The sequence below is a fragment of the Microcaecilia unicolor genome, chromosome 4 (assembly GCF_901765095.1).
Source record: "Microcaecilia unicolor chromosome 4, aMicUni1.1, whole genome shotgun sequence".
Classification (NCBI taxonomy): Eukaryota; Metazoa; Chordata; class Amphibia; order Gymnophiona; family Siphonopidae; genus Microcaecilia; species Microcaecilia unicolor.
In genome coordinates this window covers 222,405,010-222,430,154 of record NC_044034.1, presented here as the reverse complement: position 1 = coordinate 222,430,154, position 25,145 = coordinate 222,405,010, and the positions used below count along the sequence as shown (strand labels likewise).

Below are 25,145 nucleotides of genomic sequence, written 5' to 3'. Positions count from 1 at the left end.
ATCAGACATTTTCTTTAAATTCTGCTCCTGCATTTTCATATTGGATTCAAGACTTTGACTCCATGTATAAAGAGTAGAGAATTGAAAGGACAGCATCTTACCCAAACCCTCAAATGCCGACTAAATGGACTCCAATAATAAAACTGCAGGACGCTGCAATTCAAAAGTAAATACTTGAAAAGAATCTTATTTCCTCCTTTCAGGACTCTCATGCACGACCATGAAATCTGTTCTCTAGGAGGGGGAAGCTTGCCAGGTGCCCTTGGCCTGGATTGGCCGCTGTCGTGGACAGGATGTTGGGCTCGATGGACCCTTGTTTTTTTCCCAGTGTGGCATTACTTATGTACTTATGGGAACACAGCCTTCCTCCATCGCTGCCACACTTGTGGAGCTGGTAGGGAACTGTGCGTTGTTAGGTAGTGCCCTGCCTGTCTAGACTCCCAAAAGTTGTCTCGTGACTGGATTCAGCAGCAGCTGCCTCTTATCTGGGCTAAGCAAGATCTCCAAAGCCTGGGGAGTTGTCTTCACAACTTGCTCCATCTATGCTTTGTGAGACACAACTCCAGATGCTTCCAATGGACTCAAGCACTTCAGGAGTTGGTCAGTTGGGCCAAAGGTAGATGCTGCTGAAAGAGATAACTTACTCCTTTGGTTACCACTTTTTCTTTTCCCCATAATCTCTAAAGCAGGTAAAAAAGTAAGTGATTTGAGACATTCAGACTGTGGCATCCGCCATCTTGCTCTGCCCCATTATTCAGCTCTTTCTGTTGCTAGGCAATCACAAAAAGGAGGAGGAGTGGCTTTCATTTTTCAGACTTCTCTGTCATTTAAAGAACTATCACATGAGATGTTTCCTTTATCTGAGGTCCTTCTTATTCAGATAAATAGTACACCAGCAATTTATTGTTTATCTATTTTCCTTCTTCATTCTTAGCCAAACAATGAGATTCTCTTTCCCAAACGTTATTACTGGCCACTGTTCAATTTTCTTCTCTTCAATTTTCTTGAAGATTCTTCAGTTAGGTTTTATGAAAATCATTTTCTGGCACTTTTTCAAGATCTTTCCTTAATTCAGCATTTGTTACCATCAATACATATTGCTAGTCATATATTGGACCTAGGTTTATCTCATCAACGCTCATTTGCATACTCATGAATTTTTTCTTTTTTACATGTCTCCTGGACTGATCATGTTCTGGTCACTTTTCAATTACTTTAAAATAAATTACAAGTAACAAAAACATCTGTTAGCCTTTCTAGGTGTGTTGCTGGCATTGATTCTTCTACATTGGCTTCATTGGACACCATATTTCCAGCTGACATTTGCTCTCAGTCACTTTCCAACATGATATTTGTTTCGATACCAATGCACCTTTACAGCCAACTTGAGCGCATTCTAGTAAATATCATCCTGGTATCGCCATGGGTTGTGCCTTCTTCGACAACAGACTGGAAGAGTCAAGAGAGATTAGAGACAAAATCATTCTTCTGTAAACCTTTACTCTGCCAGGAGCATCATTATGAGCATCATAAATCTGTACAACTGGCTAAGTGATACTAAAAGCACAGAATCAATAAAAGTAAGAAAACATAAGATACAATTAAAAGGAACACAGAGCTCACAACCACATCCCAATGTGAGCTTTGTGTTTCTTATGTCTTCATTTATGATTTGTAGTTGATGCCTCTGATGCAGCCTGCATTAAGCGAAAAGTGGCCACTTTGGATTATCTTAAATAACAGTGTGCTGTACTTCATCTTTTGTGATCCATTATCTTCCTTCGCTACTACAATCCGTGGTTTATACCTGCACCTTTTTGTGTTGATATTACCATATGAGTTCCAGAAGGACCCTCTCTTTGGCATCACTGTATGAGTTCCAGAAGGACGTTGTCACTAACACCAGCAAGCATGCTGCAAAAGGAGGATTTCTTTGGCACCACTGTATGAGCGCCAAAAGGACACTCTCTTTGGCATCACTGTATGAGCTCCAGAAAGACACTCTCTTTGGCATCACTGTATGAGCTCCAGAAGGATGCTGTCACTAACACCACCATGCATGCTGCAAAAGGAGAATTTCTTTTCTTTGGCATGCAGCATGTATTATTAAGAAGAGCAATACTGCACGTAGGCCCTATTATATGTGCATATGCAGTCTGCTGATTGAGATGTTGCTGATATTGGTTTTCTTCACATTTTTCTACTATAGTAATTTGTTGTTGAAATATATAATACAAATGTATTGAAGTTCATAAAACAAGAAGAGCCCTAGCAATAAACTTGAGACACTAAGATCAAAAAAGACCTCACGAATCATGTAAACCACAGGCTTCAAAATGGTCTCTTTCCCACGGAGAAAGGAAACATCTTACTTACTCCACTGCCAAAAGATGCTAAGAAAAGCACAATGGACCTAACCAACTATCGCCCAGTAGCATCTATTCCGCTCATAACCAAACTCATGGAGGGCATAGTGACGAAACAACTCTCTGATTACCTAAATAAACATTCAATTCTGCACGAGTCTCAATCAGGATTTCGGTCAAACCACAGCACCGAAACGGTACTAGTATCCGCAATGAACTAATTCAAACAAACAATTGCAACTGGTAACAACATACTCCTCCTACAATTCGACATGTCCAGTGCCTTCGACATGGTTAATCATGGAATACTATTACATATACTAGAATACTTCAGAGTAGGAGGTACAGTTCTCAAATGGTTCAAAGGATTCCTGACCACAAGATCATACCAAGTAACAACGAATGCGGACATATCACCCCCATGGATACCTGAATGTGGAGTCCTCCAAGGATCCCCCTTATCACCAACTCTCTTCAACCTAATGATGATACCTTTAGCCAAACTTCTAGCCAATCAAAACCTTAATCCCTACATATATGCAGACAACATCACGATTTACATCCTATTCAAACATGATATAAACGAAATCACCAACGAGATCAACCAAAGCCTCCAAATCATGCACTCCTGGGCGGATGCATTCCAACTGAAACTCAACACAGAGAAAACACAATGTCTTGTACTCACCTCACAACACAACAAAAACAACTACTCCACAATAACCACACCATACTGTTCTCTCCCCGTCGCACAAAATCTAAAAATTCTTGGAGTTACCATCGACCAAAACCTCACACTCAATGCTCACGTGAAGAACACAACGAAAAAGATGTTCCACTCCAAGTGGAAACTCAAAAGAGTAAAACTTTTCTTCCCAAGGTACATCTTCCGTACCTTGGTACAGTCAATGGTAATAAGTCATCTGGACCACTGTAATGCACTGTACGCTGGCTGCAAACAACAGACTATAAAAAAAACTCCAAACAGCCCAGAATACCGCCGCCAGACTCATATTTGGAAAAACTAAATATGAAAGTGCAAAACCCCTAAGAGAGAAACTTCACTGGCTCCCACTCAAGGAATGTGTTGCGTTCAAAATCTGCACGATTGTACACAAAATCATTCACGCAGACGCCCCAACCTACATGCTGAACCTTGTGGATTTGCCTCCCAGAAACGCTATAAGATCATCCCGCAAATTTCTCAATCTGCACTTCCCCAGCTGTAAGGACTAAAATACAAGCTGATACACGCCACCACCTTCTCATACATGAGCACACAATTGTGGAATGCATTACCTACAGCCCTGAAAGCAATCGACAAAATATCCAACTTCCGCAAATCTCTGAAGACACATCTGTTCAACAAGGCCTACAAAGAGAGGCCATAGCCTTACAAAAATACCTCACCAATCCACCCAGTTATTAAAGTCCACCTTCTATCCTGCCTAACACCTTCCTTCACTCTTCCCTTACCTAATCTTTGTACCTTACTAATTGTATCTGATATCATGGAATGATTATGTCATAATCAAACTCTGTAAGCCACATTGAGCCTGCAAATAGGTGGAAAAATGTGGGATACAAATGCAATAAATAAATAAATAAATAAATAAATATTTAATCTACCAAAAGTACCAAGACCCTTATGGTATTTACAGAATAAACCAATTTTGAGACATAGAGAGACTGAATGAGCTAAAGATGTACTCTCTAGAGAAAGGTTAGATGCGATACAAAGATTCAAATATCTAGCAGACTTCAATAACACACCAGAAGGTAACAATTTCCACAGAATGAAAATTTCAAGGTTAAAAGGTTATCATGCGAAGCCCAAAGGAATGTGAGAACTTACTGTTTCACTGAGATGGCAATGGACACCTGGAACAGATTTATAACAGTGGCTTTGGAGCCAAATCAGTAAGAGAATTCAGGCGTGACTCAAGAGACCATGGAGGTGGAGGGAGGGAGGGAGAAGATCTGTGACACCACAGTAAGTAGGGTCATAATGGGAAGACTGACTGAACAAAGTGCTCCTTTTCTGCTAACAGCTTCTACCTATGTCTTCACTCTTAGTTCAATTCCCCCAAGAAAAGCGGGAGTCGGACCACAAATTGGTGGAGTGGAGGAGTGGCCTAGTGCATTGGGTTTTGATCTTGGCAACCTGTGTTCGATTCCCACTACAACTCCTTGTGACATGGGTCAAGTCACTTAACCCAGGGCTACTGAGAGACTGGGTCAGGCCCTGGGCAGACCGCCCCTGGAGCCCCGCTCCCCCGCCAACATCGCTGCCGCTCCCCCCCTCCACCTGCCCCCCTCCATCCACCACCAGGCCAGGCCCCCTGCATTGAAATCACAGCGCCTCTCACCTCCATGTGAAAGCACTGCAGGCAGTAGCAGATCACCTCCCTTCGGGCCTCCTTCCCTCCCTGTGTCCCGCCCTCATGGAAGTTACATCAGACGAGGGCGGGACACAGGGAGGGAAGGAGGCCTGAAAAGAGGTGATCTGCTGCTGCCTGCAACGCTTTCACACGAGGTGAGAGGTGCTGTGATTTCAATGCAGGGGGCCCGGCCTGGTGGCAGACGGTCGACAACGGAGGGCGGGTGGGACTGCGGCGCCAGGCCCTCCTTGGAGGCCCGGGCCCAGAGAATTTTGTCTCCTCTGCCCCCCCCCCTCTCGGCAGCCCTGACAACCCTCCATTGCCCCAAGTACCAAAACTTAGATTGTGAACCCTCAAGGGACAGAGAAAGTATCTGCATATAATGTTTACAGCTCTGCGTATGTCTAGTAGTGCTATAGAAATGATTAATAGTAGTAAATTCATGTGTGCAGTGAGATAAAACCAGGACTAGGTAAAGCTGTCCTGAAAAACTGGAGTCAGCTGGGAGCCCTAAGGAGATGGAAATCTTCCTAGGGAGTTCCAGTTAGGGTGCCTGTGAACCTGAAGGCTATGCTTCTGGTCTCCCATCCACCACTTAGAGGGTAAAATTCAGTACGTGGCTTGCAAGCTGCTCCCAGCTGTGGGTATGACCTTAGCTACCTACCTCTTTTACTGAAGCTTAGCTCAAGTTATCTGCAGCAGGGCCCATAGGAATAAAATGGGCCCTGCTGCTGATAACTCTAGCTAAGCTTTAGTAAAAGACCCCTTAACTTTCTAATGTGCAGGCTTAGATTGTCAGCTCTGTGGGACAGGAACATTGTAATCATCTGAGTTACTTTGAATATTACCAGTAACAGCAGAACTATCTTCTCTATATGGCAACTCTCTTGATTGAATGTCACTGGAATGGAATTAACATTTTGGGATCTGTGTTCAATATGAGGGTAGTTTTCAAAAGCTATTTACTGGGATAAATTGGCTGTTTGAAATTGGCCAGCCAGTAAAATGGTTTAACAGAGGCACCCCTGAAGTAGGGTTAGGGTGAGAAATGCAACAATGCATGTAGATTTGCATGTTCCAAACTATATTTATTTACCTTGGAAAAAGTACCCACAGAAAAAGAAGGTGCAAATACCTTTTTCCAGAAGATAGACCTCGATTTATTGCATTTCAATATATAGAAAAAGGCACAGGAACATCTAAATATCAAGGGCTTCTTATCTTCTGGTCAGTGATCTCATGACTCTACAGAGTCCGTCCTGAACTCTAAATTACTTTGCTTTCATGAGCTGCTTTTTCTGATTTTGATGTGGAAAAGTCTTATTTTCTGTCTTTCCCCCCTCTCAGGAAAGAGACCGATCATGATCGGGAGGTGAGGCGTCTATATGAAGAAATGGAGCAGCAAATCAAAACGGAGAAGGAGCGGCTGCTGTACCAGGTACATCCTCTGCACATATTCCATCCTTTCAGCTGTCATTTTGTTTCTGTTATATATCAGAATCTGTGTCTGCATTTGTATGTTTCTCTACATATTTACAATGGCTTTCTATTTACCATACAGTAGTTTCTTATCTACAGGATCATCACATCTCATTACTTCCCCAGCCTTCTGTTTAGGAATCTCTTTACATCTATTGACTCCTACAGCTATGGCTACTTATTTCTATAGTGCTAGAAGGCACACACAGTTCCTGCTCCATGGAACTTACCACCGAGTCAAGACACTCAGCCAAGCCAAATTCAAGGCATCAAGAGATGTATTTTTTAATAGAAAAATATGGTTAAAATCAATAATGCTATGATGAGAGAGAGGAGAGTTATCTATTTCTGCATGTGTGTCTCTGGTGTCTATCCCTGTTACATTACAGAAGTGCATAGGTGTAGTTTTAGGTAGTTTTTCTAGTGACAGAAGTGCCTGGAGTAAAGTCACTAAAGAGTGAATCATAAAGGTTAAGACTCTAACCTTTACGATCTCTCTTATGTGTTCCCTTCTCTACTGCTAATTCCAGACTTGGTTCCTTTTATCTTGCTGCACCTCACGCCTGGAATAGATTTCCCGAGCATGTACGTCTAGCCCCATCTTTGCCCATTTTCAAGTCCAAACTTAAAGCCCACCTCTTTACCACTGCTTTTGACTCCTAACCCTTACTCACTTGCCCTGTCCTTTTATCCTCACCTCTTTAGTCCCTTACCCTTAATTGTTCTGTCTGTTTACCTATCTTATCTAGATTGTAAGCTCTTTGAGCAGGGACTGTCTTTTGTGTATGGTGTACAGCGCTGCGTATGCCTTGTAGCGCTATATAAATGATAAGTAGTAGTAGTAGTGGTGGTAGACTTTAAATCAGATGTGGACATTGTTTAAAAATACCATCGTGGAAGCCCAGACCAGATTTATTCCAAGTATTAAGAAAGATGGAAGGAAGAGCAATTGACAGCCAGCATGGTTAAAAGGTGAAGTGAAAGAGGCTATTAGAGCCAAAGGAATTGAAAAAGGAGCCAAATGTAGAAAATAAGAAGCAACATAAGCAGTGTCAAATTAGATGCAAAGCACTGATAGAGAAGGCTTAAAGAGAATATGAAAAAAAAAACTTGCCATGGAGTCAAAAACTAATAGTAAAACCTTAAGTACATTAAAAGCAGAAAGCCTGTGAGAGAATCCGTGGGACCGTTAGATCATGAAGGAGCAAAAGGGGCACTCAGGGAGGGCAAGGCCATAGCGGAGAGATTGACTGAATTCTTTGCTTCAGTCTTTACGGAAGAAGGTGTAAGAGATCTACCTGTACTAGAAATGGTTTTCAAGGGTGACAGTGCAGAGGAACTCAAAGAAATCTTGGTGAACCTGGAAGACGTACTGAGCCAAATTGACAAATTAAAGCTATTAGACTATTGTTTCTCATTTCAGGCAACTTGCCTAGACAAACTTGTGCAGAATCTGCTATTTTAGGTAACTTGTTGTTCTCAGTTTCGTAAACATAAAAAAACGTATTTATTTAGGAAATATGTTCTGAATGGTAAGGGTTAGTAATATTGTTAGTGTGATTAACATACAATATATTATATATAATTGTGTACCATCCTGGAAATTGTCCAGTCTTCTACTTCTGTAATCCGCATTGAACCGCAAGATATATGGCAGAATATAAGTGTTGATGTTAATGTTAATAAATCACCTGGACCAGATGGCATACACCCCAGGGTATTGAAAGAACTCAAACATGAAATTGCTGATCTGTTGTTAGTGATCTGTAACCTCTCATTAAAATCATCCGTAGTACCTGAAGATTGCAGGGTGGCCAATGTAACGCCAATTTTTAAAAATGGTTCCAGGGGTGATCTAGGAAATTACAAACCGGTAAGCCTGACTTCAGTACTGGGCAAAATAGTGGAAACTATTATAAAGAATAAAATTACATAACACATAGACAAACATGGTTTAATGGGACAGAGTCAGCATGGGTTCAGCCAAGGGAAGTCTTGCCTCACCAATTTGCTTCATTTCTTTGAAGGCCTAAATAAACATGGATAAAGTTGAGCCAGTTGATGTGGTGTATCTAGATTTTCAGAAAGATTTTGACAAAGTTCTCATGAGAGACTCCTGAGAAATTAAAAAGTCATGGAATAGGAGACAATGTCCTATGGATTAGGAATTGTTTTTTGGACAGAAAACAGATGGTAGGGTTAAATGACCAATTTTCTCAATGGAGGAGGGTGAACAGTGGAGTTCCACGGGGATCTGTACTGGGACCGGTACTATGTAACATATTTATAAATGATATGGAAATCGGAATGATGAGTGAGGTGATTAAATTTGCAGATGATACAAAACTATTCAAGGTTGTTAAAACACATGCGGACTGTGAAATATTGCAGGAAGACCTTAGGAAATTGGAAGACTGGGCATCCAAATGGCAGATGAAATTTAATGTGGACAAATGCAAGGTGATGCACATTGGAAAGAATAATCCAAATCATAGTTACCTGATGCTAGGGTCAACCTTGGGGGTCAGCGCTCAAGAAAAAGATCTGGGTATCATAAAGAATATGCTGAAATCTTCTGGTCAATGTACAGCAGTGGCCAAAAAAGCAAATAGGATGCTAGGAATTATTAGGAAAGGGATGGTGACTAAGACCAAAAACACTATAATACCTTTGTATTGCTCCATGGTGTGTCCACACTTTGAGTATTGCGTTCAGTTCTGGTTGCCGTATCTCAGAAAAGATATAGCATAATTAGAAAAGGTTCAAAGAAAAGCGACCAAAATGATAAAGAGGATGGAACTCCTCTCATATGAGGAAAGGCTAAAGAGGTTAGGGCTCTTCAGCTTGGAAAAGAGACGGATGAGGGGAGATATGATTGAGGTCAACAAAATCCTGAGTGGTGTAGAATGAGTAGAATTAAATCGATTTTTTACTCATTCCAAAAATACAAAGACTAGGGGACACTCAAGGAAGTTACATGGAAATACTTTTAAAACAAATAGGAGGAAATATTTTTTCACTCAACGAATAGTTAAGCTGTGGAACTCTTTTCCAGAGGATGTGGTAACAGCAGTTAGTGTATCTGGGTTTAAAAAAAGGTTTGGACAAATTCCTGGAGGAAAAGTCCATAGTCTGCTTTTGAGGCAGACATGGGAAGTTACTGTTTGCCCTGGTATTTGTAGTATAGAGTGTTGCCACAATTTGGGTTTCTGCCAGGTACTTGTGACCTGGCTTGGCCACTGTTTGGAAAACAGGATACTGGTCTAGATGGACCATGGGTCTGACCCAGTATGGCTACTCTTATGTTCTCTAGGGTCCACCTTAGGAGTCAGCACTCAAGGAAAAGATCTAGGTGTCATTGTAGACAATACGCTGAAACCTTCTGCACATTGTGCAGCGGCGGCCAAATCAAACAGGATGCTAGGAATTATTAGGAAAGAGATGGTAAATAAGGCCAAGAATATTATGATGCCTCTGTAACGCTCCATGTAACCTGGATTGGCCACTGTTGGAAGCAGGATACTGGGCTAGATGGATCATTGGTCTGACCCAGTATGGCTATTCTTATGTTCTAAAGGTGAGACTAAACAAAAAACTATACAGAAGATAAGACTGCCAATGAAATGTAGCTAGAAAGCAATGGCAGCAAATGCTTATGTCTAAGCAACAAAGTTCATAATCTGCAAGCTCTGATGTTACAGGCAGATTTAGATATTGTTGCTATCACAGAGACATGGTTCAATGACTCCCACAAATGGGATGCAAACATAATGGGCTACAATATATTTAGGATGGATAGCGTTGGTCGAAAAGGTAGTGGAGTAGCTCTGTATGTGAAAAAAATATTAAAGCGACTGAAATGCAGGAGGCCTGGAGAAAGTAAGAAGTGATATGGATGGCCTTGAAAAGAGTAGATGGAACCTCTGTCCTCATGGGTATTGACTACAGACCTCCGACACAATCAGAGCGGCTTGACAAAGATCTGGTTACAGATAGCCAAAAGTTGAGAAAGAAAGGGGAGGTGCTGTTGCTGGGAGATTTCAACCTCCTGGATGCGGATTGGTAAGTTCCATCTGTGGAATTAGAAAGAAGGAAATAGATTGTGAATGCCTTTCAGAAGTGATCTACTCAGAAAAATATGATGGAACCCACGAGGGAAAGAGCGACACTGGATCTGGTGCTCAGAAATGGGGAAAGTGTGTCTAATGTCCAATTGGGTGCCCATCTGGGCAATAGTGATCATCAAACACTTTGATTTGATATAACAAAGTCCTGGATTTAAAACATGCTGACTTTAATAAAATGGGAGAATATCTGAAGAAAGCGCTGATGGGATAGTAGGACATATGAGAAGTGGAAAGACTGTGGTCCAGGCTGATAAGTACATAAGTACATATAAGTACATAAGCATCGCCATGCTGGGACAGACCAAGGGTCCATTGAGCCCAGCACCCTGTCACCGACAGCGGCCAAAAGAACAAGCAATTTGTCCCGCCTATACTAGAAATACTGTATTCCCTCGTCCATTCAATAAAATTCTATGGCTTTTTCCTCCAGGAAGCCGTCCAACCCTTTTTTGAAGTCCGCTAAGTTAACCGACTTAACCACCTTTTCCAGCAGCGAATTCCAGAGTTTAACTACGCTTTGAGTGAAGAAAAATTTCCTCCGATTCATTTTAAATTTACCACACTGCAGCTTCATCACATGCCCCCTTGTCCTAGTATTTTTGGAAAGCGTAAACAGATGCTCCACATCGATCCGTTCCATTCCACTCATTATCTTATAGACCTCTATCATATCTCCCCTCACCTGCCTTTTCTCCAAGCTGAAGAGCCCCAGCCTCTTCAGCCTATCCTGATAGGGAAGCCATCCCATCCCCTGTGTCATCTTTGTCGCCCTTCTCTGCACCTTTTCCAATTCCACTTTCTCTTTTTTGAGGTGCGGCGACCAGAATTGTACACAATACTCGAGGTGCGGTCGCACCATGGAGCAATACAATGGCAGAATAATATCCTTATTTTTGTTTTCCATCCGTTTCCTAATGATACCCAACATTCTATTTGCTTTCCTAGCCGCACAACAACGACACCTAGATCCCTTTCTCGGTCCGTGACTCCCAACTTTGAACCTTGCATGACGTAGTTAGAGTTTGGGTTCCTCTTTTCCACATGCATCACTTTGCACTTGTTCACATTAAACGTCATCTGCCATTTAGACGCCCAGTCTCCCAGTCTCGTAAGGTCCTCTTGTAGTTTTTCACAATCTTCCCGCGATTTGACTACTTTGAATAACTTTGTGCCATCGGCAAATTTGATTACCTCACTAGTTACCCCCATCTCTAGGTCATTTCTGAATATGTTAGAAAAGCAGAGGTCCCAGTACCAATCCCTGAGGGACCCCGCTAACTACCCTTCTCCATTGCGAATATTGACCTTTTAGTCCTACTCTCTGTTTCCTATCTTTCAACCAGTTTTTAATCCACAGTAAGACACTACCTCCGATCCCTAATTTCCTCTGTAGTCTTTCATGAAGGACCTTATCAAATGCCTTCTGAAAACCTAGATACACAATATCAACCAGCTCACCTTTGTCCACATGTTTGTTTACCCCTTCAAAGAAATGCAGCAGATTGGTGAGGCAAACCTTCCCTTCACTAAATCCATGTTGACTTTGTGCCATTAGTCCATGCTTTTGAATGTGCTCTGTAATTTTGTTCTTGATTATAGTCTCTACCATTTTGCCCGGCACCGACGTCAGACTCACCAGTCTATAATTTCCCAGGTCTCCTCTGGAACCTTTTTTAAATATTGGCATTACACTGGCCACCCTCCAATCTTCTGGTACCACGCTTGATTTTAAGGATAAATTACAAATCAATAACAGTAGCTCCGCCAGCTCATTTTTTAGTTCTATCAGTACTCTAGGGTAAATACCATCCGGTCCAGGAGATTTGCTACTCTTAAGTTTGCAGAACTGCTCCATTACGTCTTCCAGATTTACAGACATTTCAATAAGTTTTTCCGACTCTTCAGCTACGAATACCCTGTCTGGCACCAGTATCCCACCCAAATCTTCCTTGGTGAAGACCAAAGCAAAAAACTCATTTAGTTTTTTTGCTATTTCTTTGTCTTCCTTGATCGCCCCTTTTACACCCCGGTCATCCAGTGGGCCAGCCGATTCTTTTGCCGGTTTCCTGCTTTTAATGTATCTAAAAAAATTTTTACTATCAGTTTTCACCTCTAACGCTATCTTTCTTTCAAAATCCCTCTTTGCCTTTCTTATCAGCACTTTGCATCTGACTTATTTATTTATTTATTTATTTGTTGCATTTGTATCCCACATTTTCCCACCTATTTGCGGGCTCAGTGTGGCTTACAATAAGACTTGAATAATAGAAATACATTTGTTACAACTAAGTTATGGATTACATTGAACAGAGTTGTGCGAGGCATTCGAATATCATTGGTAGTATAACAATGGGACAACAACATAGAAACATTAGAAAGAGACAATGGGAAAAAAGGGCATTATTAGGCGCCTAGACATATAGTGTACATAGTTCCGTGGACGAATGTATGGTTGACTGGATAAAGGGATGATGGATCAGATGTGGATGTGTATTGCATTGTGGACAGTGAGTGGTCTCTATGTGTTTTGGCTCTTTCCATAAGTTTGTTCGAACAGGTGTGTCTTCAGTAGTTTACGGAAGGAGGCTTGTTTGTTGATCATTCTTAGGTTGCGTGGTAATGTATTCCAAGACTTCGTGCTCTTGTAGGAAAAGGTTGACGCGTGTATCGTCTTGTACTTCAAGCCCCTGCAGGTTGGGTAATGAAGGTTGAGGTGAGTTCGGGATGATCTTTTGGCGTTTCTAGGTGGTAGGTTTATTAAATCAGACATGTACGCTGGGGCTTCACCGTAAATGATCTTATGGACTAGTGTGCAAGTTTTAAAAGTAACGCGGTCCTTGAGTGGAAGCCAAAGTAGTTTCTCTCGTAGTGGTTTTGCCCTTTCATATTTAGGTTTTCCGAAGATGAGCCTGGCTGCTGTGTTCTGGGCTGTTTGAAGTTTCCTTAGTATTTGCTCTTTGCAGCCAGCGTATAATGAGTTGCAGTAATCCAAGTGGCTAAGGACGAGGGATTGCACTAGGCTGTGGAAGACGAATCTTGGGAAGAATGGTCTAATTCTTTTCAATTTCCACATGCTGAAGAACATCTTCTTGGTTATGTTGTTTGCGTGAGTTTCGAGTGTTAGGTGGCGGTCGATAGTCACTCCAAGGATTTTTAGCGTTTCTGAGATTGGAAGTTTTAGGTTTGGTGTGTTTATCACGTTGAATTCTGTTGTGTTGTATTGGGAGGTGAGTATCAGGCATTGGGTTTTTTCTGCGTTCAGTTTCAGGCGGAATGCATCTGCCCATGTGTTCATGATGTGTAGACTTTTATTGATTTCGCTGGAGATTTCTTTGATGTCTTGTTTGAATGGGATGTATATTGTCACATCATCGGCGTATATGTACGGGTTGAGGTTGTGGTTTGATAGGAGTTTTGCTAAAGGGATCATCATTAGGTTGAATATAGTTGGAGAGAGAGGTGATCCCTGTGGGACTCCACATTCCTTATGCCGCTTCTTACTTTCCTCATTCGGTTCCTTCTTCCATTTTCTGAAGGATTCCTTTCTAGCTCCAATAGCCTCCTTTACCTCACTTTTTAAACACTCCAGCTGTCGTTTGGTTTTCCATCCTCCTTTTCTGATACGTGGAATATGTTTGGCCTAGGCCTCCAGGACGGTGTTTTTGAACAGCATCCATGCCTGTTGTAGGTTTCTTACCCTCTCAGTTGCTTCTCTAAGTTTTTTTTAATCGTTTTTCTCATTTTATCATAGCTTCCTTTTTTAAAGTTAAACACTAACATATTTGACTTCCTATGTTTACCTTTTTGAAAGCAAATTTCAAAGGTGATCATGTTATGATCACTGTTGTCAAGCGGCCCCCCGGACCGCTACCTCCCGTACCAGATCATGCGCTCCACAAATGACTAAGTCTAGAATTTTTCCTTCTCTTGTCGGCTCCTGTACCAGCTGCTCCATAAAGCTGTCCTTTATTTCATCGAGGAGCTATAAACTTGACTACTGACCTTATATAAGGAGAGTAAATAAAAGCAAGAGAAAAAGGAAACCAATATGGTTCTCCGAACCAGTGGCTAAGAAAATAAAGACAAAAGAGTTGCCATTCGTTAAATACAGAAAAACTCAATAAGAAGAGCATAGAACGGAATACTGGATGAAACTGAAAGAAGTGAAGAGAAGCTGGCAAAAGCACAAGCAGAAGAACAAATGGATAGCAATGTAAGGAAGGGTGACTGAAATTTTTTCAGGTATATTAGTGAAAGGAGGAAGAAAGTGTTTATAAGCAACTTGAAAAAAACTGAAGATGGACAAAGCCATGGGATTCTTTCCAGGATATTGAGGGAACTCAGGTTCTGGTGGGTCCTCTTAAAGACTTGTTCAATAAATCTTTGGAGACAGGAGAGGTTCTGCAGGCAGGGGCGGCCCAAGGCAACCTGCTGCCTGAGGTGAGGGGATGAAATAGTGCCACCAGCACCCTGCCCCCACGAATCCAGGAAATTGTATTGGAACACAATACAAATACATCTGTGATGCACGTTTCCCAGAGCTAACATATTACAGTTAATCAATCCAAATAAAACCCTTTTTCCTACCTTTGTTGTCTAGATGTTTTATTTTTCCATCATGTTAATCTCAGTTTTTCTTTTATGTCTTATGCATGTCTTATGCTAATTCTGTTTCCAGCTGCCACTGTCCATTTATATTTCTCCTCTCTCCTCATCCTCTTGATCCATTCCCTCACTACATCTATCTCTGCCATATTGATCTCTCACTTAAAGCTCTATCCTCCCTTCTCTTTTTTTCAGCCTCTGTTCACTCAAATTTCACCCTCTCAATCTACTCCTTTTCATTTTTCAACTACTTTCAACTTTCAATCTCATTCTCTCAAACCCTAGCTCTTGCATTTCCCATGTCACTCCATCTCATGTAGTCTCCTATTCCCTTTTACCTATCATCTATTCTCCATTATCACATTTCTGCCCTCTGTATTCACTATCTTCCTCTCACTTATTTCCTTGACAACCCTTCCATAGCCTTTCCCACATGGTTCCACCATTCCTAGCACCTCCTCCTTCTCTCCCCCTTTGAAACTTAACAGCTCCTTGCGTTTTCCCCTCCACACCTAGCATTTTCCCCAAGTTCAACATCCCTCCTTTCCTTCCTTCCGCCTCCCCTCGAGTCCGACATCTCTCTCCATCCCTCCCTTCCCTATTTCCTTCTACCCCGAGTCTTCCTCCTTCCCTCTCTCTTCCTTCCACCTACCCCTCAGAATCCAATATCCCTCCCTCCCATCACCCCCAAATCAAAGTTCTCTCCATTCCTTCCGCCTCCAAGTTCAACATATCTTCCTCCCTCCCTTCCTTGTGCCAACCCCATCCAACAACTCTCCCTCCCTTCTACTCCCACCCCACAGATCCAACAGCACTCCCTCTCTCCCCCTCCCCAGTCCAACAGCTCTCCCTTTCCATCCCCTACCCTCCAACATTTCTCTCTCCACAAGTACAATATATCTCCTTGTCTCCTGTTATCCAGTATCTTCCCCATTCCAACATATCTCTTCCTCCCATTGACCAGCAACACTCTCTCTCTCTCTCTCTCTCTCTCTCTCTCTCTCTCGTCACTTTCCCTGCCCTCAACCTGGTCTAGCATATCTCCTTTCCCCTCCCTCTTTTCCGGTCTTCATTTGCTGTCCACATTGGTGGGGGTGTGGCATCTCCCGTCCATTCCCCTTCTTCTGTCTTGGTGAAACATCTCCTTTCTATCCCCTCCCTGATTCAGTGTGACAATTCCGTTCCATTCCCCCTGCCTTCAACCTGGTCTGGCATCTCTCCTATTCCATTCCCTCCTTTCTGGTCTTATTTGCTGTCCAGAGATCACTGCCTGCTGCCAGTGCCGGATTCTTCAAGTCTTTGCTTAAAGCCCACCTCTTCAATGCTGCGTTCGGCACCTAACCCTTACCGTTCAGTGAATCCAGACTGCCCCAATTTGACTGCCCCTATCGGACCGACCGTTCACTTGTCTATTAGATTGTAAGCTCTTTGAGCAGGGACTATCTCTCTTTGTTAAATTGTACAGCGCTGCGTAACCCTAGTAGCGCTCTAGAAGTGTTAAGTAGTAGTAGTATTCTTTCTACTGCAGCCTGCCCCTGAGGAAACAGGAAGTAACTTCAGACAGAGCAGACCACAGTAGAAAGAAGATTCCAGTGCTAGTGGCAGGCAGCAAGTATGAATTTCTGCTACTGCCAGACCAGGTTGGGGGGGGGGGGGGGGGATGGAAGGAAGATGTAATACCGAATCGGGAGGGGGAAGGAAGGGTATGGAAGGGAGATGTTGCACAGAGAAGGGGGGAAGGGGAGGCGAATGGAAGGGAGATGCCGCATTGAGTCGTTGGGGGGGATGGAATGGAAGGGGGATAAATACTTCTAAAGCAGTATTTAACCTGCCAGTCTGAGAGCAAGCTCTTTGGCTGCTGGAAATTCAATTTGTTTTTCTTTTATTGGCTGTCTGCCTGTGATGCTGTTCTCTGAAAGCTGCTGCCTGAGGCCTCCACCTCAGTTGGCCTCATTATAGGGCCGCCCCTATCCGCAGGATTGGAGAAGAGTGGATGTGGTCCCTCTTCACAAAAGTAGTGACACAGAAGAAGTGTGAAACTACAGGCCAGTAAGCCTCACTTCGGTCACTGGAAAAGTAATGGAAGTGCTGCTGAAGGAAAGGATAGTGAATTTCCTGGAATCCAGTGAATTACAAGATCCAAGGCAATATGATTTTACCAAATGTAAATTGTCCCAAACAAATCTGATTGAATTCTTTGGGAAACCAGAGAATTGGATTAAGTACAAGCACTAGATATAATCTGTTTGGACTTTGGCAAAGCCTTTAGTTTAGTTTAGTTATTTGGATTTATTAACCACCTTTATGAAGAGATTTACCCAAGGTGGTGAACAGTAGATACAGTTTAACATCAAACTTACAATTTTGTTAACAGCATAAAAATAATAAAATATACAATATATAAATACATAAATACAATACATAAATAAATACAATATATACAGCAAATTGAAACCTAATAATAGGACTACCATTAAACAGGATCAAAAATATACACATTTAACATCACTGGAATACAAATAATAGAGATATAATACGATGTAAGCATAATACTAATGAAATATCTAATAAGCACACAATTAGAACATTCAAATAACATTGCTATGATACTAATACTTTTCTACAGTACAGCTTACCATATAGCCGAGGGGCCAAGTGCAGATATGTAGATGGAGACAAGATGCATGCTACGGAGTCAGTTGGGATAAATAGATGGGTGGCTAAACTAAAGGCAAGCTCTTTGTACAGTGAATTATGATATAAGGAACTGGTCTAAGTTACAGTATGTGTAGCAAGCTAGTCCAGGTGCAGAATGAGTGTATAGTCAGTCACCCTATGTATTAAAGGCTTGGGAGAAGAGCCAGGCTTTTACCTGCTTCCTGAAGTAAAGGTAGTTCGAGTTATATGTAACCCCTCTGAGAGTAAATTCCAGAGCGTGAGAAGGCTTACTGATGGGTATCACATCATACAATTTCTTTTGATGAGGAGTGTCACGAACTCAGGGAAAAGTGAGCTCTTGGGCTGCTGCCAGTGAATGGCAGCAGCAGGTGAACCACTCAAACAAGGACTGGAACTGGAAAACTGGACTGGACAGACAGGACTGGGAACAGACTAGAAGTGCAAATGCACATAGGCAAATACAAAGAAACAGCACTTGGCTAGGCAGTCACAGGGTACACATGAGCAGAGCTTGGCTAGGCAGTCACAGGGTTCACAGGAACAGAGCCAAGTAAAGTTGGAAGAAAAACACTGAAACAGGCCGCAAGGCCGAATTAGAACCTTTGCACACTAGAGACCTCTCATACAGGCCGCAAGGCCAAACTGGAACCCAAGCACAATGGCAAAAGGCAAAAGAGACGGCATGTATACACAGGCAGAGGTCTAACAAGAAAAAAACGAACACAAGAAGGCTGAACACACACAAACACAAGGGCTGAAGGCAAGCCCAAGCTCACACAAGCACATAAACAAGAACCAAGACAGAAGTGCTACAAGCACTCTAGCAAATAAACAAGTAGCAAGTGCTAACCTAGCACACTAGCAAACAAACAAGGAACAAGGCAGAAATGCTAAATAAGCGCACAGGCAGACAAACAAGTAACAAGGCAGAAGTGCTAAAAAGGTCACTAACGAAAAAAACAAGGCAGAAGTGCTAAACAAGCACACAGAAAATCCTGGTGACCTTTGAAGTTGCAAAGGCCCTGTTTGAATGTACTCACGTTCCTTATGAGAGCCTTCACTGAAGATGTCATGACTTCAGGAAAGAGGCTTGAAACACACTGAACACTAGAGTGAGGCTTGAAATACAGAAGAAGTGGTAGCAGAGGCAACAATGCAAGGAAAAAACAGTCTGGAGCCACCTCAAATTTACACGCACCACTTTACAGAATGCGCTTAGAAAGTTGCGCACATAAATCCTAATTAGTGCTAATTGCTTGTTAGTTGCCAATTATCAGTGCTGATAAACTTGTTACATGATTAAGTTATGCGCACAAATCATCTAGAAGTGCAGATTTGCGCACGCAACTTTAGTCACTGTTTATAGAATCTGGGGGTATATGTTGTTAGTCAGATTGTGAAGCAAACTTATTTTATAGCACAATTTCTACATTACCGTGATTCCTTTCAATTAAGCAGAGTCGATGTGCTGGGTATCTCCTCCTTTTCTGTTTTTTCCCCACTTTCATTTTTTATGATTAGTTTCTCTCCTTTGTGTTCTACTTGCATGCACTCCTTTCACAGTCATTTGCAAGCCACTTTGAGCTGACATCACCCCGTTCCCTCACACTGACTTGTCAGTCACCCCAGCCCAGGAACTCTATTACCTAATGATATTTGAATAGCCAGAGCTGCGTTTCTTGCTGCTGATACACTGTCTTGTGCTTGATTTACAAGATTATCCAGGCAAGTTGCTGTGTTTCTTAAAATAATAGCTTACATTATCTCACCTTCCTCTGTTCCGGAGGCACTTTGGACTCCCAGTAATCTTTTGTTTCTGCTTTAAGCAAATTAAGGAATGCTTGTCTTGTCAGCTGCTGAATTCAGTCAAGTAGCACTATCAGCAGAAGTAATCACTGTCACGGATTTCTCGTTTGTTGGAGAACCCATTTAGTAATGTTTACCTATTTTTAGCTGCTGCTGGCTTGAATGCCTTCACAGTCCAAGACTCTGCGAGTTGTCATTTTCTATCAACTTTTTTAGCCGTAAGCATTTTTAAAAACCCATTTATTTTAAGCTATCTCATCTCATTCATTTCAATATAATCATATTTTTACAGTAATCTTTGCAGCAATCATTTCGCTACTTTTGAGCTAGTCATATAACAATTTATATTTGTGATGTATAACTGTCACACAGTGCAGCAGTTGTACATGACGAAGCTGGCAGGCAATGAGGTGGGGAGCGATCCTGGATCTTTCCGCACTCTCCTTCATTGTTTCCCAGTGTTGTGATATACAGCTGCCTGGGTCTTGCAGCATTTGTACATCATGAGGCTGGGAGTGAATGAGGGAGAGTGCTGGTTCCCTGCCTTTTCCTAACCTACCTGAGGGATTAAGTGGATGCAGCGGTAGTGGCACACAAATTAAAAAGATACAGTTGGTCAACTGTGCACCTAAACGGAGTAATGTTGCTGACAAAGCCAATCAATGCATTGCATTTAAATGGAGCATGCATTTATCGATGGTGTTCCAAACCAAAGTAAGTCATCATTGGAATAAGGTGACAAAACTTGGGACTGGAGCATGCTAATGCAGGTAAACAGAGTGTATGCTTATCCAACTTGCACTTGGAGTTCACTTTTAGTTATGTATTTATTTGGATTTTGCTTACACCTTCAGCAATAGCAGCCCAAGGTGAGTTACATTCAGTTACTCAAGAGGCAAGATTTTGTAATAAATATGTCTTCAGATGGCACTTCAGTTTTGAGAAAGAAGTCTCCGGCCTGAAGAACAAGCAGATTGTTCCATAATGTAGGTGCCATCACACTAAATATTAAATTCCTTCTAAAGACTGTAATGAATTTTACAGTAACATTTTGAATGATGTGTCTGATGTCAACAGCTCAAAATCCTGGGAATAAAGCACTGCAATAGTCCAGCTGAATTACTATGAATGCATGTATCAGAATAGTTAGGGCTTTCTTATCCAACAGTCCCTTGAAAGAGCAGCTCATTTTCAGAATGAAATAGCATTTCTGCACTATGTCTGAAAGATGAGATTGATAGTTCAGCTCATTCTCTAAGGTTACTCTGAGGAAAGACCTCTTGTGCTTTGTTCTGACCTTAAAACAGTGTTATATACTGAGTATATTCCTTAACTCAATGTTAAGTACTGAATCTGTTCAGAGAGTTAAAACTAGGGCTGCTTGTTACCAAGAATAGACTCTAATCCTTAATCCAATTCTTTATACAATTGATGACAAGATAAAAACAACTCAAATCACTTACAATTGCATTGAGACAGATTAGGAATTCTGTACATACAGAGTGAGTCTGTGTCTGTGACTAGCCCCTCTCCCAGAGAAGAGGAACTGTCAGTGGCTGGAAAATATGAAATGCTTTAGATACAGCAGTAACCTCTACAGCCACTACAGCACAGCAGCAGCCACAGCAGGTGAAAATCACTACCCTGAGAGGAAATAAACAAGCAGCTGTTTACTGCCTCAGCATAGAGAGTTCAAGCCCTCTACATGCTGGATCTATGGCCTAGGTACAACTACTATCTCTCTCAATTTACCTCAAGAGAGCAATTGGAGGGAGGGGAAATTCTGCTTCTCCCAGCATGTCCAGAGGCAGACAGTAACAACAAAGCTCCAAAAGACAGTAAGAGCAGAACACAGATGTTCATAAAGGCTAAATCACAGAGGACTGCAGCAGGGACCTAGTCCATCATGCACAATTTAATAAATACATAAACTTGTAAACTGTTTCACACAGATAGCACAAACTGCCCCATGTAATGGGGGCAGAACAAACTTCATTTTTTTCACTGTTAAAATTTTAGGCTGCTGGGGAGGTGTTTTGGTACTGTGAGTGATTTAATCCTGTCTGTTTTGGGGGCCTGTGTTGTTGAGTTGATGGTTTTCTAGAGCAAAGCATTATGGATGCTGTGTTAGTCTAGTTGAATTTGTTGAAAAAATATGAACAAATAAGTTGTAGGTGATACCTGTTTATTGGACTAACTCTACATATCTGTGACTAAGTCTTGAGAGCTACGACCTGAATTCTAGTTGCACAGATGTATTAAATTAGTCCAATAGGAAAGTATCACCTCTGTTTGTCAAACATAGAAACAGAGAAAAATGATGGCAGGTAAAGAACATATGGACTATCACATCTGCCCAACCATACCATCTATGAGATCCTATCTTCTTGTCCCATGTTCCCTTGAATTCAGATATAGTGTTTGTCTCCACCAAGTTTCAAGTTTATTATGATTTGATATACTGCCCATAAAATACCTTTCAGAGTGGTTTATATTATCAGAAAAGAAAAGAAAAGGAAACTACATTATCAATAGGACAATAAAAGAGACCACAGCAGGACACAGAGGTGGCTTGCCCTTAGTCAAAGGCATTTTGGGAAATGAAGGTCTTCAATCCTACCTTAAACTTATCAAATGAGTTCTATAGATGGAGATTTAAAGGGAGAGCATTCCAAAGGGAAGGACCAATCACACAGAAAATCCTGCTTCTAACAAAATTGTAGCAGATATGTTTAAAAGAAGGGATTACCAATTGATTGAGTTGTGAAGATACATACTGGGGTGTAAGGTAATAACAGACATGAAAGATATAAAGGAATGCCAGAATAATGGATCATCCACCTTATAATTGAAAGAGAAAAACGCCTAGATTTCGACCCAAATCGGGAGATAGACGTTTATCTCACAAAAACGAATAAATCGGTATAATGGAAAGGCGATTTTGGACGTTTTCAACTGCACTCCATCGCGGAAGCGTACAAAGTTGACAGGGGCATGTCGGAGGCGTGGTGAAGGCGGGACTGGGGCATGGTTATCACCCGAACAGAGATGGGTGCCTTTCGCCGATAATGGAAAAAAAGTATGCGTTTGTAGCTAGAATTTAGGGCACTTTTCCTGGACCCTGTTTTTTCACGAATAAGGCCCCAAAAAGTGCCCTAAATGACCAGATTACCCCCAGAGGGAATCGGGGATGACCTCCCCTGACTCCCCCAGTGGTCACTAACCCCCTCCCACCACAAAAAATGATGTTTCACAACTATTTATTTTTCACCCTCAAATGTCATACCCACCTCCCTGGCAGCAGTATGCAGGTCCCTGGAGCAGTTGTTAGGGGGTGCAGTGGACTTCAGGCAGGTGGACCCAGGCCCATCCCCCCCTCTACCTGTTACAATTGTGCTGCTTAATGCTTATTAGTCGTCCAACCCCCCAAACCCACTGTACCCATATGTAGGTGCCCCCCTTCACCCCTTAGGGCTATAATAATGGTGTAGACTTGTGGGCAGTTGGTTTTGAGGGAGATTTGGGGGGCTCAACACACAAGGGAAGGGTGCTATGCACCTGGGAGCTCTTTTACCTTGTTTTTTGTTTTTGTAAAAGTGCCCCCTAGGGTGTCCGGTTGGTGTCCTGGCATGTGAGGGGGACCAGTGCACTACGAATCCTGGCCCCTCCCACGAACAAATGCCTTGGATTTATTCGTTTTTGAGCTGGGCGCTTTCATTTTCCATTATCGCTGAAAAACAAAACGCCCAGCTCACAAATTGTCGAATAAAACATGGACGTCTATTTTTTTCGAAAATACGGTTTGGTCCGCCCCTTCACGGACCTGTTCTCGGAGATAAACGCCCATGGAGATAAACGTTTTCGTTCAATTATGCCCCTCCATGTGTACCAAAGTAAGAATTTTGTGGGATATTTAATGGTTAATGGGCAACCATGTTTGGAATATAGGAGTGGAGAAAATTGATCGAATCTCTTGGAGCCAGTGATCGGCTTCACCACCATGTTTTAAATGAGTTGCAGACTATGAATATCCATGGCTCAAGTAACATAAAGAAGTGAAATGCAATAATTCAAGTTGGAAATGACAATGTATTGACCCAGAACACAAAGGGTAGATGAGGGAATTGGGCCTCACACTGAGTATATCATTCTGAGTTTATAAAAAAAAAAGTGTTTAATAATTATTTTGGAGATATAACCTACCCATAATATCTTCACTGAGGGTTGGTATGCTACCAGGACATCTGCTAGGACAACAGTAGATGAAAGGACAGGAGTATCTTTATGTCCTATCAATAATCCACATGGTTTCTCAGTGTTCAGTTTCAGTTTGTTGTTATGAAGCTAATTGGCAATTTTAGGCAGTTTATCATTAAGATCACATATCTCCTCAGGACTGTTACAGTTCAGATTGGCAAGGATCTGAATTATGTCTGCATACATATGTGAAGATAGTCCTATAGACTGAATGAGAATGAGTAATGGTGAAAAAAAAAGATATTTAAAAAGGAATGAGGCGAGTATAGATATCTTGTGGAACTTCACAGGAGAATGTATATGCATCAGATTGCATGTTATTCCAGTGAAGTGTGTTCATTCTGTTGGTAAGTTAGAATTGGAATTAGGGAAAGGCTCTATCAACTATAGCGATGTTCTGAAGTCTGCAGAATAAGAGATCATGGCCAACTAGATAGAAGGCTACAGGCAAGTCTAAAAAGAGGACTATGGCTCAATTCCATGCATCCACAACCCTTTCTGTAAAAAAGTATTTTCTTAAATTACTCCTGAATCTATTTCCTTTTACCTTTATCCTATGCCCCCTTGTTCCAGAATTTCCTTCTAATTGAAAGAGACATCTCCTATGCATTTATGCCATAGAGCTATTTAAATAGAGCTATCATATCTTCCCTCTCCCACCTTTCTTCCAAAGTATACATGTTGAGATCTTTAAGTCTGTCCCCATACGCAGGATCATAGCTAGCCACCCAAACATACAATGCAGCATCTCCACCTGTCCCTTTCTTACCCCCTAACTCCATTCCCCCCTCCCCAGAATCCCCCTCTCTTCAAACCTTTCATTTGTGGGTAAAATATCATGATCAGCAAACATAGCAATACTCAGCAGCACTTCCAGCTCAAACATATTCCAGGCACTGTTGGGTCTTGACTACACAGCAACAGGAAGTGCGTATCAAAGGGGGCAGGACTCAGCAGGTTCTGGAATGTACTTGAGCAGGAGACTCCGCGGAGCATTGCCGTGCTTGCTGAACATGGTCTTTCTTTTTCTTTTACCTGCAACTTGAAGTTTTGAAGAGAGGGGGATTCCAGAAGGGAGGGGGTAGGAAAGGGACAGGTAGAGATGCTGCACTGTGTGTTGGAGGAAGGGGCAGGAGGGAGGCAGGGAAGGAGGCACTCTGTGCTGCAGCCTACGCCCCATGAAGGGGATGCAGTTAGCGTCCCTGCCTCTTCTGCACCCTGTGCAACCGCACCGGCCGCACATACCTTGCTACAGCAGTGCCCATGCACTTTATGATGAAGACCAATGACCATTTTAGAAGCCAACCTCTAAAATGAGTCCGTTCAACTTTATATATTTTTGAAGGTGCAGACTCCAGATTTTCACACAGTATTCTAAATGAAGTCTTGCTAGAGACTTATACAGAGGCACTTCACCTCCTTTTTCCTGCTGGCCATTCTTCTCC

The 25,145-nt window shown here is 42.1% G+C and overlaps 1 protein-coding gene across 1 annotated transcript in view; it reads left to right on the top strand.

Annotated features, from left to right (window-relative positions):
- CRACR2B (calcium release activated channel regulator 2B) overlaps window positions 1–25,145 on the top strand; it is a 224,539-nt gene that overhangs the window by 179,224 nt on the left and 20,170 nt on the right. The window contains exon 6 of the mRNA XM_030201259.1: window positions 6,095–6,185. Within this exon, the coding sequence (XP_030057119.1) occupies window positions 6,095–6,185 (91 nt within the window). The remainder of the gene's footprint in view (window positions 1–6,094; window positions 6,186–25,145) is intronic.